A 15,105-nucleotide genomic window follows, 5' to 3' on the forward strand; every position below is an offset into this window, starting at 1 on the left:
CCTTCAGATGTTCATTTTTTCTTAGGAAAGAACATGCAAGTATGCCTTGATGTGCTGTTTTGTTTCTACTGAGGAAAAATGAGATAAGACCAGCTGTCAATCAAGTAGTCCCAAACTTAAGGACTTTTATTTTTGATTCGAGAACCACATTCAGAAGCAAAGTTGCAAACACTGGCTGTAATAAAGAGAATACTAATAGTCTAAAAGGAAGCCTTAAACCTTTAGACCATAATTGACTATCATAAGTTTCATTATTGCAAATTCAACCATAGCAGCATCTCTCAGCCACAACAGACATGCTTGCTTATTCAACTAAAATGCATCTATAAATTAAAGCTCTTTAATCTGTGCAACTATATTTAAACTAGTGCAATTTTTACTTCATACAGTTACTAAGATGAGATTACAACAGGTTTTGTGATCACATTTGAAGTATGACAATCATATTTTTCACGCTTGAGTCATTATTTTCACTAAGAGGAGATTTTAGGCTTAAGATTATAAAATATCATTGACACAAGTAAACAACTATATTCCCAGCCAATTGCATGATTTTATTGCGTGCATGACTGATACTAAGCTGCTTTTTAGTCTTGTAATTTTCCAGAAGAGGGATCCGTCTAACACTCCCTCAGATAATCGACAGACTGCAGACAAAAGGAAAATCACCTTAATAAAGATGTCACCATTCATTTTGCATAGCCGTCCTTATCTCTGCTAAAATGGCAGATGACTTCTTCATGTCTGTGGGTGTTTAACTTTAAGAGCAATGAATGGAGACGGAGTGATCGCAGTAAAATCTAAAATAGTTCACCCTTCAGCTCCCTGGGTGGTGGCTTTAAATAGCATTTGTGGCATTCACTGGGCGACTCTTGCTTCTCTTCGACTTTAGCAAATTTTCTTTCTGAGATTCATTCCCTGTAGAACCGCCTGCTGTTTCATCCATGTACTTGTGGAAGCAGTAGACCCCATACAGTCTAAACTTTTTGTCTGGGAAGCCCAAGTGTCGGACCCCTGGCTGGGAACCTCCACAACGAGAGCGAGGGTTGACAATGGGGTACCGAATGCTGCCGTCTTCCAGCCACCCTGCTTCACAGCGATCCAGGAGCTGGAACTTCCACGCTGCATACAGCTGACCTACTTTGGCCACAGCTGCTCCATCTCGAATGCACGCCTTCACACCCTCTGCATAATTTACTTTCTTGAAACGTTTCAGGAAGTATACTTCGCCTGCAGGTAAATTCAGAGAGGAGAGGTTGTGTAAACAAGTGAAAAAGAGGATGAAAACTCATCCATGCATTAGAGAGTCACTATTTTGGCTCTTAGGGTATCAAACACAGCATGTCGCAAAAGCATTAAAAACCTATTAATTAACCTTTTCACCTCTTATGCAGATCTCCAGTTGCAACCATGTGACAAACTAGCCTCAAGCGTCCAATAATTGTGAAATGAAAGGAAAATAATAAACAGTTCTAAGAGAGAAAGGAAGTTAGGCACAACCTTTCATTCAATTTTTTTCTCTATCTTTATCGCCTCCACTGGGAATTTAAAAACTCATTCAAGAACTTCATGATGTAATTACCACTTTAGGTGACCACCTCACGTTTTGCATGATCACACAACTTTTATAGCTTTCAAGTCTTTTCTGTGCAATTAAGGTGCATTAACTGTCTGTCTATCTATCTATATATATATATTTATATAAACATATATATATGTATATATATATATATATATGAATGTAACATATAACAAACCTAAACCGGGGAACAATCGGCTTTTAGTGACAAGGCCCTGCAGCTGCCAGCTAGGAGTTAGACCCGGCTTAGGTTTCCCAGTGAGAACCTTAAGTTTCTGACCAAACCTGCCAATAGAAACCATCCATGTCAGACTCATCCTTGGCTCAGCTATTGATTTTCTGCTTGTTTATGTGACTGCTGACTATTAGAGAGACAGAATATTGTCTCATATTTCCTCAGGGGACTTTCAGTAAAATGCTTTCCATCTGGATTGAGACACAATATCTGCCTGAGCCACCGCTAAACTCTCCTGGCCACAACAGACTGTTCACAGTAATTAACACACATGGAAAGCAATAAGCGGTCATGCAAGCTCCCTGTCAAATAACCTTATCTATTTCTTAGAAACGGATGCTCTGTTTGAACACCAATCATAGGGAACTTTTATCACGATTTGGACATTTAAAAAAACAATGCATGATTTCAATCCCATCATAACAAATAACAAAGCATGTTAATTTTGTTGGGATCTGGGTTTCTGCCACCTTTCTCCAGCAGAGGGCGCCCTGGGTCTCCTGAGCTGGAGCCACCTGCACACCTGTGGCTCATCTTCTCATCAGGAGACCAACTACTTAAGCAGCGGCCAGACCTGTCTTCAGTGCCAGAGTGTTGCCAGTTATGGTTAGCAGAACCTGAGCCAAGCCTGCTGATCTGATTCTCTTAAACCCTGAGGAGTAATCTGATCCTAACCTGTTTTTGTCTTATCTGCTTCCTAGACCTGCCTGCCTGCCCTGACAGCCTAACCTGAAGAACCTCAAGCTGAGTCTGTTCCAGTTCTCAGGAGAGAACCTTGGCTGATCATTCAAAGTCTGAACTCAAGTCTGAAGTCAAGCTCTGCCGCTGCTAGCTCTCTGCTGAACCCTCAAACTCTGGACCCAACTGGTTCCCTCTCTCACTGCGTCAGTCTGAATCTCTCCAGGTACAGATCAGTATCTGACGGTGTCAAGATTCCCCAGACCTCTGGCTAACCCAACTATCCCTTCTCTACAGAGAAACCCTTGTGAAGTCATTCCGGACCTAATTCAGTATCTGTGATTACTTTGTGTGATTCAAAATAAACTGTTGAACTTTTTACCCCTGTCTCCGTGGTGTGTTCTGCATTTGGGTTTGATCCCCATACCCAACATGACAAATTTAAATCCATGGTTTTCAAAACAAGGATGCTATTTAAATGCTGCATGAGTTTTTATTTTTTATTTTTCAATAAATGTATGTTGATTTTAGGAAGAATAAACTGGTAAGGTTAATGTCCATTTGAGCTGCTCTCCAACAGACATCAAAAGCTTGATGTATCAATTTCTAAGGCTAGGAATATGCCAACTCTTATCCCAACTTCATGTTCATTTCTAGGATGAATCAGGATCAGAAAAGTTAGAATCAATATATAATAAATTAAAAAAAACTAGAATCCAGAACCAAGTTTGTATGAACCATTGTAATAAAAGAGTAGCCAGCAGGTGGTCTGGAGAAAAGGAATGCATAGTTTAACAATAATCCAGCTGCTAAGCCTGGTTTTTGCTCAGAAACCAGGTCGTCTGTGTATGTGTCGCAGTAAACGCAGATTTATGTAAATATCTGAGTTTACATAAATAATTGTTTAGGGAATATACAAAAGTAACTCCTCTCTACCTCTCTGTATAGCCACCCAAAGGAATCCAGTCTGGGTGCTGCAGCAAGAAAGGAGTCCCTCCAGATTTCAGATGGGGCCTTTCAGTGCTAGGATGTTTAGGTAAGCCCAGAGGTGCCAGGTATAGTTTAGGAGTTAATCCATTTAGGGTTGAGAGTTAAGGTTCTGCTTTACACTGCCTGATAACAGGCTGCAACTCTATCCTTTCACAATTTAACCAGTTCCTTGGTCTTCCAAACGCTCTTTGTTAAATAACTTTCTCTAGGAAACCTCTGAGGTGTTACAACTTAGGCTAATAGTATGACATGACATATTGCCTTACTGAGTCAGTTGTGTATTCACATTGATGGCAATCACAATATTAGTAGGAGTGGCATGATAATTATAAAAAATGTTGCTGTGCAGGTCATTGTGGCCGTAGGAAGGTATAATTGGGATCAAATAATGAAGTAGAGATTAAATGTTGAAAAGGAAAGCTAACACAGACACAGTCTGCTGACACAGACAAACACAGCAGGCTATCATGAACCCAAGATACGTCACAGGTCACATGATGGGTTAAAACCTTGCAGAATCGTACAGTTCAATACCGTTCCATACTCCTCCACAGTATTTACTTATTCTAAAATAGGGATGCACTGATCCAATTTGTTCTGATCCAATCCGATACCTAGGCTGAGAGGTATTGATCTAATTGAACTGTTAATTGAATTAACTATATATCTGCCATGTGTTTCGGGTTTTGGGATTGATGAAGTAAGACGTGTTGTAGGGAGCTCCCACAGACTATTTTTTTACAAGGTGCATTTGAGCTTTTTCGTGTGCTTTTCCTGCCCTCTAAATCTTAACAATGACTTTACGACAGCTCAAAATTCCTCCAAAGCCCAATACTAGCCGAATACTAATAATTCAACAAATAAGGTGGCAAGGCCTGGTCCACCTCAGCCTGCTAGTTCTAGGCCACCTTCGCTTGTTCTTTCACACCCCGGAACGTATGTCACCCGGACTCTCAGGCTGAACTCCTTGTTACACTTCATGAAGAGATGGCAGTCATTTTCAAGACACAATTGGAGACAGCGTTAACAAATAATCTGACTCAGAGTAAGTGGGAGCTGTACGGCGTGAAGACTGAGCTAAGCGCTAGCATTGCAGCTATCAGGTTGGAAGTGGATGCATCAAGGGGGACGGTTGCAGACATGGAGGGACCGCTGTCTTCATGATGTTGCTGATGATGTGGTTTCACTCAAGAGCAGTTTGGACAGGCTTTCGGCACAGGTTCTCGCTCTCAACAGGAAATGCGAAGACTTGGAGTCAAGGTCTCTGCGTAATAACATTAGGAGCATAGGACTACCGTTTACATTATAACACAGACTGCGCGGGTATCCTGCGACGTGCCAGAGGCCAGCAGTCGGTAAAGCTGGGGGAATTCTACAATTTCCATCTTTTTACCGCTCAGATCTCAAAATCCTGTGCAGCCTTCAGCGACGTCAGACGCCAGCTCAGAGAGGTTCTGGACATAAGGTTTGGGCTTCTGTATCCAGCCCGTCTCCGCATCCCCAGAGGAGACATCCCAGGAGAGTTTACTTCACCTACGGAGGCGACTGCCTTTGTGAAAATACTCCAGATTAAATAAAAACTGGCTCCGTCACCTTAAAGGTAAATTCTGGTTTGAATGTAAGTATAGTTGCAGCCAGGCTTTTCTTTACTCTGGCGAATTCTAAGTGACTTGTGACAGTGATGGCTGTAATGCACATTTCAATGATTTCAGTTTTGCATAGTTTGATTTGATGTGAGTGGAGCCACTCATATAAGGCACAGACCCCTGAGCCTGCTCTGTGTCATCCAGAGACTCCTGAAGTGGAACCACAGTCGGTGGTTTCCCCCGTTCCTGAAGCTGAACCGCTAGGGAGGGCCTCCTGCATTCCTGATTCGGAACCACAGTCGGTGGTTTCCGGTGTTCCTGAAGTGGAGCCACAGTCGGTGGCCTACTGTGTTCCTGATCCAGAGCCGCAATCGGCGGCCTCCTGTGTTCCTGCGGAGCCACAGTCGGTGGCCTCCTCTGCTCCTGATTCGGAGCCGCAATCGGTGGCCTCCTGTGTTCCTGTGGAGCCACAGTCGGTGGCCTCCTCTGCTCCTGTTGTGGAGCCGCAATCGGCGGCCTCTTCAGTTCCTGATTCGGAGCCGCAGTGGGCGGCCCTGTCTGAGCCTGTTGCAGAGCAGCAGAAGCGGAGGCGGCTCCCTCCTCGGAGCTTCCTGCAGAAGCGGAGGCGGCGTCCTCCTCGGAGCTTCCTGCTGGAGCGGAGACGGCGTCCTCCTCGGAGCTTCCTGCAGAAGCTGGGATGGCGTTCTCCTCCAAGGCCCCTGCAGCTTCTGAGACTCCGGTCCCGCGGCCGGCCTCCGGAGCGTCTACCTCAGCTCCATTTCCACGGCCGGCCATCTGAGACTCTGCCCTGCTGCCGGTCCCACGGCCGGCCACCTGCAACTCTGTCTTGCCCCCGGGTTTTTTTGTTTTTGGGCGTCTGGTATCCGCCCTTAAGGGGGGGGTACTGTTGGGATCCAGAGGTTTGCCCTCCAGAGGGCGACGTGGATCCCTTTCTGTGGGCTTCTGTTGTCTGTTGGGATCCAGAGGTCTGCCCTCCAGAGGGCGATGTGGATCCCTTTCTGAGGGGTTCTGTTGTCGGTTGGGATCCAGAGGCTTGCCCACCAGAGGGCGCCTTGGATCTTCTCCTGAGAGCTGGTGCTCATTAGAAGCAGCTGATCCCCATCTGCTGATTAAAGAGCTCTCCCTATATAAGCTGAGTGAGAGCTTCCCTCTGAGCCGGATTGTTGTCCTTTCCATGGTAGCAAGCCTGAGCCACCCTGCCTGTCTTAAACCTGAAAACCTGTAAGTCTGAACCTGTCACCTGTACCAGAACCTAACCTGCTCTGTCCTCTCTGCCTTCCAGGGCAGAACCCTGTGTGTTTTCAATAATTACTGGACTTTAACCCTGCTTCTGTGTCCGTGAGTTCTGCATCTGGGCTAGAAATCCTGCTAGATCATGACACCGGGTGCATGGGGGCGAAACCAAGTTACCTTATCAGTGTTAACTCAAATTTCCTATGGCTAATATGAACAACTCAGGTTTAAGATTTATCACCTGGAATATTCGAGGTTTAGGGGGTGCTGTCAAGCGGTGTACAGTAGGGTGTTTTACCATTTAAAGCATTTGAAACCTGACATTATATTTTTACAGGAGACCCACATGAGAAATAAAGACCAGTTCAGACTTAAGTGTCCATGGGTGGCTGAGGTATTCCATTCTAGTTTTAATTCTAAGGCTAGATGGGTTGCCATTTTAATAGGTAAATCTGTACCATTTACATTGACCAAAACCAACCCAGACAGAGACGGCAGATTTCTGATAGTGTTAGGTACCCTATTCAATGTACCTACCCTAGTAGTTAATGTATATGCTCCTAATTCTGGCGATGCATGTTTCATGAAAAGGTTAATTGAAATTCTTCCTTCTCTGAATAATTGTGTTTTGATTTTTGGAGGGGACATAAATTGTACTATTAATCCTCAGTTAGATTGTTCTAAATATGTCCGAACCCAGTCATCAATGGCTAAAACCCTTGCTTCATTCTGTCTATGTTGAGTCTCTCTCACTTGGTTCCATCCCCCCTCGCTAAGACAGCCTTCTATCAGTGTTCTCTTAACCCTTTATAGCGTAAATGACCATTTTTGATCACCTGTATACCCCTTAAAAATAGAGTCCCCCCTGTCTTTCAGTTAGGTCTAGAAGCACAAGATCTATATGCAGCCATTCAGCAAAGATTCTGCTACATGGCTGTACATCTTATTTTTGCATTTGACCAATTAGATAAGCCCTTGAATGATATATTACCTACTGTAAATTAAATTGAAAAAAAAAAGTAAAGAATTCAAGAAAAAAGGGAAAAAACCTAAGAGAAAAGTTAAAAAGTAAATTAAAAAAATTTATAAGCCTAAATAAACAATTATTTTAAGGTTTATACTCTAAAAGTGCAAGTATGTATGTGCAAGTATCAGCATTAAAGTGTCTAAGTTTATGTAGTACCAAGAAAAATGTTTCTTTTAGTCTCAGTGTTTTTCATGAATTTTTCTTAATATATTCAGGCAAGTTGGTGTTTCTTGTTATTACATTGACATACATTTTTGACTCCAAAATATCAATATTTTTTTAACATCCCAAAGGTAATAAGGTTAGATTATTGGCTTGAAATTTTGGTTTTCAACGTATTTCACTTAGTGCCCTATAAAGGGTTAAAGAAGGACAAGGATCCCAACCTTTGTATCTCCTATAGGCCGATATCATTAATGAACGTGGACACAAAAATTGTTGCGAAGGCCCTGGCCCTGAGACTTGATCGAGTTCTACCAAGAATGATCTCCAAGGAGCAGACTGACTTCATAAAGGGGCGACAACTTTATTACAATGTTTGCACCTTGTTAACCCTGTAATGCCAAATGTATCATATTTGATACATACTGTTTCTGAAATGTTTTGCGTCTGACACCTTTTGCATAATTTACTGGTTAAAACTTTGCTCAAAATCCTATTGTACACAATCAGATATACCTGATAAGAGAGGGCAGAAGACTACACAAAAAATAATCTTGACTTATCACATAGTAATAAATAATTAATATCAAAAATGTATTTCTGTTTTTTCTTTTTACATATTTTGTTAAAAGGCCAAATAAGGACTTCAAACCAAAAAAAAAGTAATTTTCTGTGTTATTTTATTCTTGGATCGGGCTTTAAAGGGTTAAATATTGTTTATTCAAGGGAGACTACAGTTGCACCCAAGGTTGTTATATCAATCAATGCTGAAAAGGCGTTTGATCGGGTTGAATGGAGTTACCCATTTACTGTTTTAACTAAATTTGGAATAGGGAAAAAATTTATATCATAGGTGCGTCTTCACTACACACTGCTATGTGCCAGTATTATTACCAATAACAACCAATCCGGATATTTCTTTTTAAACAGAGGTTGTAGACAGGGCTGCCCTCTGTCGCCCCTCTTGCTTGCACTTGCAATAGAGCCTTTGAGTATTTTTCCAAGAACGTCTCCTGGTGTTGGTGTGATCGTCTGGTGTCATGCAGAACTAAAACTATCATTATACGCAGATGATTTGCTTTTGTATGTCACTGATCCATTAGAACCCCTCCCTACCATTGTTAAGTTCTTTCACAGATTTCTTTCACTCTTTGCGGACATTAAAAAAAAAAAATCAAAAATGGGGGTCCCTCCCACTCTCTCTGATTGGGAGAATAAGTACTGTTAAGATGAAAATCTTGCCAAAATTTCTATTTCTCTTCATAAATCTACCTGTATTCTTACCAAGAAGTTTTTTTTTAATAAGTGGATTCGGCTATAGCTCACTTTTTATGTAACAGCAAATCACCCAGAGTAAGACTAAAAATACTTCAGAACTGTAAATTTTGTGGTGGCCTCTGCTTACACAATTGTCAACGTTATTACTGGGCAGCTAACTTAACTAAAATTGTTTTCTGGTCTAATTCAGTTGATTTACTATGGTGTCAACTGGAAGCACACTCATGTCCCTCAGCCTCACTTTTGGCTTTACAGACAGGTCCAACCTCCGTAAATCCATCTGGCCATACCAACAACCCCATAGTTGTAGATACTTTGAGAATAGGATTTCAGTTTAGGAAACAGTTTAAATTTACAGGCCCTATAGTCTTAACCCCACTTCTGAAAAACCCAGTGCTTACACCCGCTACTACTGACCGACCCTCTCTTCTTAGCAAGATAAGGGACAAAAATGTTTCAAGGATTTTTATAAGGAAGGATTGTAGTTTTCCTTATTTCCCAACTTCCCTCACCTGCCACCTGAGCAATTGTGGGGTGAACTTATGCAACTTAACCCCTTGCAAAGGTCTTTAAATTCAAAGATATACAACTCGATTCGGTCATATGACATCTTTCTAACTAGAAACACTAAGAGAGCTTGGGAGCATGAACTGGGGCTGGTTTTTGATGAGTATTGTTGGGAGGTGGCCCTGACAGCGATTCACAAAACTTTTATATGCGCCCGCCTGAGTTTGATACAGTTCAAGGTAGTATTCAGATGTCATTATTAAAAAACCAGGCTGGCAAAGTTATTCTCAAATATGGTGGATGTTTGCGATCGATGTGGAAGTTCACCCTGCAATCTTACACTCATGTTTTTTACATGCTCTGCTCACTCACAATTTTTTGGCAAGTTTACTTTCACACTATGTCCATTGTACTTTCAAGAACTATTGATGCTTCAGCACATACTGGTATCTTTGGTCTCCCGGAGCAATATGGTAGATCCTCCGTAAGAGAGTTGGAAGTGATAGCTTTTACCTCTGTGATCACGAGGCGTCACCTTCTCCTTAACTGGAAATCAGCTATAGCCCCATCCACTACAATGTGGATAAAGGAGGTCATGTCCTTTTTGAAGGTGGAGAAAATTAGATATTCGAAAACTGGTAACTTGAACAAATTCTACTCTAAATGGCAACCATTAATTGAGTTTGTTGTTTCAATGTAGAAATGTGACCCCCCCCCCCTGCACCCAGCTCCCCCCCATTTATTCATTCTTTTATTATTACTTTTATTTATTTATCTAGTTGTTTATTTTATCTTTTTCCTGTTGTTCTTTCTCCTCTGGAGGTGTGTATGTTTGCGTATGTGTATATCTGTCACTATATTTTACTACTGGAGGTGTTCTGTGTGTGTTCTTTGTTCTTGAAAATATATGGGAACTGTAGGTGAAAAGTTGGCACTCTTATTTACAGAAATGCTACTATTATGCTTTGTTCCTGTAATAAAAAAATAAATATCTGCCATGTGAGTGAAGGCTTAAGCCTGAAAATTGTTTAAAAAGAGGTAAGATATGAACACAGATATAAATGTACTTTATATTATTTATTAACAAATAATCAGTGAAAAGAATGAAGTAAAGGTTCCTTGTAAAGTGCACTGGTTGGATCTCTGATATCCAATTACCGATATCAAATCCAGCCTATTAGTCAATATTAAAGCCGATATCCAATCAATTATCAGATCAATGCATCTCTAGTCTAAAACCTCATATCTGCTCCCACATTTTAAGGAGTATCATTTTTTTGAAAATGCATTGTATGCTTAATCATTGCAAATAAATGAGAGCCAGACAAACTTGTATAATTTCTTTAATAACCCAGAGGGATGTTTAATGTGCCTGTTTACTAGTAAGGTGAATCTGGTAAACCTTAAAGCTTTTCTTCATTCAAAAATAACATTTGCCAATATTTTTTTATCTAGATGTGCAGAGATTCCCCAAGCAACTATAAATGTTTTTATCATAGACCATTTCCCTTTTCAAATGTGTGTCGTGTCATGGACCCCCACAGGTCTGTGCGGCCTTTGATTGAGCGAGTGTGAACCCAGTCTTTGGCCGTTTAAACTGTGTTTGGGTGTATGAACCTGAGAGGACTGTGTTCAGACTCTCTTTGGGTATGTCATTTAAATGAAAGCTCTGGGAGATGAAAGGCAAACCTTGCACCCAGAGGACACTGTGTCCCTTGCAGGACGGGGTCTGATTTAAATTCAGTGGCCTTAGGCATCCAAGATCACAGGCAGAGATCAAAAGAAATAAGTCTCACTCCCCCTTCATCCAACACCCCTCTTTCAGTACGGTAGCATAGCAAGCCATTTCTGACAACATTTTGCTCTGCTCCAGTCAGACACAGCGACTCATACTAGTTGGGTCAGATATACTGACGTTTGTGATCAGCCTGATGAGCTGCCAAGATCTAAAGCATGTGCACTGATTCATCTCACCATTGAGCTTAGAGGTAAAGCAGAAGGCATCATAGCGCTCATCTTCCTTGTGCCTGTAACCATAGTTGCGAACACCAGCCGGGTTGTCCTTGCGGCCACATTGGTCTCTTGGATGAGAGATGGGATACTGGACTGAGCCGTCCTCCAGCCATCCGGCATTACACCAATCCAGTCCTTCCAACCAGGCCTGTTGAGTATGATGTAGGCCAGTGGGTCAATGTGAAGGATTAAAGATATTACACTAAGAGAGGGAATTTAATTTATTGCATTTTGATGGCTCCATTACTCTAGCACTTAATCACCTGCAGCTTTGTTGCATTCAGAGGGAGAATTTGAAATAAGTAGGTAGGTGCACTGTGCTTTAAAGTGATATTAGCTATTTTTTAATTACGACGATAATGTGTTTAAAAACATTTTTTTTACTTTGTTCAATTGAGTATTTCAATTTTAGTCTGTCAATATGTTTTGCAAATTATAAAATGGTCAGTATAAAACTGGCCTTGGAAATGGTTTGAATTTGTGTCAATAATTTCTGTACAAAAATAACACCTGCTTCTTGATTAGATATTTTTTAATATGACAGAAAACATAGAAAATGAGTTTGATCCGTCTTTTTGTTTTTGAATGGAAAGCTTTATGTTGCAGAATTGCAGTATTTAGTAGCTTGAATTAGTTTTATTTGAGAAAAATAGTTTCGGAAATGTTATTTTTCAGTATACCTCTGATAAAATAATTAAAGATTAAAATAATTAAAATAATTTCAGAAATACTTTTCCTTCCTTCCTTCCTTCCTTCCTTCCTTCCTTCCTTCCTTCCTTCCTTCCTTCCTTCCTTCCTTCCTTCCTTCCTTCCTTCCTTCCTTCCTGTCTCCCTAATTAAAAAAAAAACAATGTGTGTGTTGAGAACCTGCTGCTATACGTTGCTGGTACCATAGTATCATTTAACAAGAAAAATCTGAGGCTTTAATGTGAATGCAGAAGCTGTAATCCAGACTGAATGGAACAAGCAATGTGTTGTTGTTTTTTATTCTCCAATTTTCACGTGCTTGAGTGAACTGTGATACCTGGTGTGGACATTTGCTCCCCATTTGCTTCATGTTGTGACATGTTATACATTCAGAGGTTACTCCCTGCACCTTGGTTATATCAAATGGTTATGTCAACTCCTGTTCCCTTTCTTTCATCTTAAACCATTTTGTCTTTTCTTTGGGCCTATGTCATTAACAAGGCAGCTTTACCGACGCAGCTGCTGCTCACTTACTAGTTTTTCATTTTTAGACCAATCTCTGTAAACCATAAACTATATTTTGCAATCATATCCTACCTTTTTCAACCACTCTAAAACATGATGGAAACATATATGGTTTCTCATATATGGTTTGTTGGGTTTTAAAATATTCATTTCATTGTTATTTTATGTTCACATCCCTAGTATTCGATTCGATGTGTCTCTATTGTAGCTTCTTTTCCTATTGGTGCATAATGGGGAAAAGTTATGTTGCTGTACCAACACTCTTCCAAGTTCACTCTTTTATCTTACCATCATAGACATAAATGTACAGCAACTAATCTGTTATGCATGAAAATAATGTGATGTCAGCCAGGGTTATCTGATCAGATGCATCATGTTACTCTAACTAGTCATAATCTAGTGACGACAAGCACTGTGAGTATAAGATCCTACAGAATGATTACACATTCAATCAGCCAGGAGGTTAAGGCATTGGAGAAAAACCCTGCAGGTGCAGAGAAGGCCTCCACGGATGCAGACTAAGTAATATTACAAGAAAATCTTCCTAGTTTTTCATGAACTAGTGTAAAATGCTACTTTTAGTAAAAAAACAAGGATTACCAAAGATTTCTAGCCCGACTGCACATAAAAGTTGTCTATAACAAACCAAGTTACCTGGCTGCAGGTAGGCAGAAAATTATATCAGATCTTAGCAGAAACATTGAATATAGATTTCAATGACAGAAGATGTTTTAGGCTTCTGTGTTTTTGTATTTTGTGATAATTGTGAACCATTTGTGATGTTCTTATCTTAGTGTCACTATATGTAACATTTTTTTCAACCCCTAAAAGGGTGGTTTAGCTCTCAAAGTCAGGTCTAGGTCAATGTTTTCCACTCCTGCAACAGAGACTTTTCTACAATGTGGAAATGCATTCCTGTTCCAGTACCACTAAATTTAATTACTAAAGTTTTTACCCTGCATGCATTCAAGATCTACAGAGGCTTGGCTATGAGCAGTTCTTTTAAATAGTTTGCTGTAAAAATGATAAGTCAAAGGGTTTCAGTGGGTCTCAGACACTGGAGTTGGAGATACATGCTCCAGGTTATTGATGAGAGAGGATGTGGACTAAAGAAAACCATTGGATGCAATCAATTCTAGTGGCCGTACAGACATTAGGAAAGGGGAATCATTCCTATCTTCATTGATTGCATGGAAACATTACTAACAAAGTTTTTTTGCTCTTCAATCAAACAGTAGTTTGTGAACTCACTTTATGCAGCTGTGAATGAGATGCCAGAATCGCATCCTGGTCTTTGCAGGCATCCTCAGCCTGATGGTAGTTCAGCTTGTAGCGTCCCTCTCGGGGGTAGTAGGGAAAGACCACACCTGCAGGTGAAACAACCACAATTTCTATGAAGTGAAATGCTGTAAGATGATGAATGTTTATTTAATGAAAAATCTCAGTAGGATGTAAAACTGATCCTTGACCTTCTAAGTCAAGGTTCACAAATCCTGTATCATCCTCCATGTCATTGGTGACCTCACACTCGTAGCGCCCATAGTCCTCCAGTGTGACGTTTTGGATGATAACTGAAGCATCGCCTGGTCCTGCCTGTTCCAAAAACACACGTCCACGGTATGATCCAAACACACGCTGTTGCCTGGAGAAAGCCCCAAGATCAACCAGTTATTGTTTTTATGTTGCATTGAATATTTGAAAGGAATTAAATGTATCATTTGATGCTATTTAAACATGAAAATATATTTTAATTATAAAGAATGCTGGTATTTACTTTCCAAGTGCAACAAAGACATCCTCAAACTGCAGAGCATCGGTCACTTTAGTCCATTTGATCCGGATGCGAGCAGGATCTGTGTCCTCTGGCTCATGATGAAATCTGCAGGGCAGAGTGATGGAGCCACCCCGATGTGTCACCACCTTACCAGGAGCTGTCTGCACAATCACAGCTCCAGTCTCGTCCTCTGGGGAAAGACAGAACAGAAAGCTCAATGTTTTTCTTCAGTTTTATTTTCATGTTTTTACACAGAATTGCTATGTTACATATAATTTTACTTCTCGGTTTCAAATTCCATTTAACATTTTTAAATCATGCCATACCCAATGGCATGATTTCTTAAATGTTAGTATTTGATATAGAAAGGAGGTGCTGTGATTTCTCAGTAGGTTCTATAGCTAAGCTAATGTGCCCAGGCTTACAATGAGCTTCTCGGATGGAACCCACTTGGGTTTAAATGATAAACCCATATCAACAAAATCACCCCTCCCTATGCAGGTCTTAACTAGAATAGAATAGAATAGAATAGAAATCCCTTTATTGTCCCACATATGGGAAATTGTGGTGTTACAGCAGCAAAGGTTATAATAGAAGCGGTCACACCATGGGGACCTTAGAAAAGTGCATAAAAATAACAGGTGGGAAAATCAAACAAAAAGAGTATTGTACTGTACAGTGTTTTATAATATAAATACACTGCATCTGGAGAACAGCTGTGGACATTTTTACAGTAATGGATATGTGAATAATAGCAGCATCACTAGAGATGTTAAAAATAATGACAGCAACATATTATTTAACGGACTA

General features: G+C 40.6%; 1 protein-coding gene across 1 annotated transcript in view; it reads right to left on the reverse strand.

Moving 5' to 3' along the window:
• Positions 1–237: 237 nt before the first annotated feature.
• LOC107097931 (hyaluronan and proteoglycan link protein 4-like) overlaps positions 238–15,105 on the reverse strand; it is a 24,604-nt gene continuing 9,736 nt past the window's right edge. Inside the window, exons 3-7 of the mRNA XM_015395293.1 lie at positions 14,296–14,485; positions 13,991–14,163; positions 13,773–13,888; positions 11,271–11,457; positions 238–1,230 (exon numbers count right to left, since the gene is read on the reverse strand). Coding sequence (XP_015250779.1) covers positions 839–1,230; positions 11,271–11,457; positions 13,773–13,888; positions 13,991–14,163; positions 14,296–14,485 — 1,058 coding nt within the window. The 3' untranslated portion in view covers positions 238–838. The remainder of the gene's footprint in view (positions 1,231–11,270; positions 11,458–13,772; positions 13,889–13,990; positions 14,164–14,295; positions 14,486–15,105) is intronic.

This window comes from Cyprinodon variegatus, unplaced genomic scaffold (assembly GCF_000732505.1).
Source record: "Cyprinodon variegatus isolate N-32 unplaced genomic scaffold, C_variegatus-1.0 Scaffold735, whole genome shotgun sequence".
Classification (NCBI taxonomy): domain Eukaryota; kingdom Metazoa; phylum Chordata; class Actinopteri; order Cyprinodontiformes; family Cyprinodontidae; genus Cyprinodon; species Cyprinodon variegatus.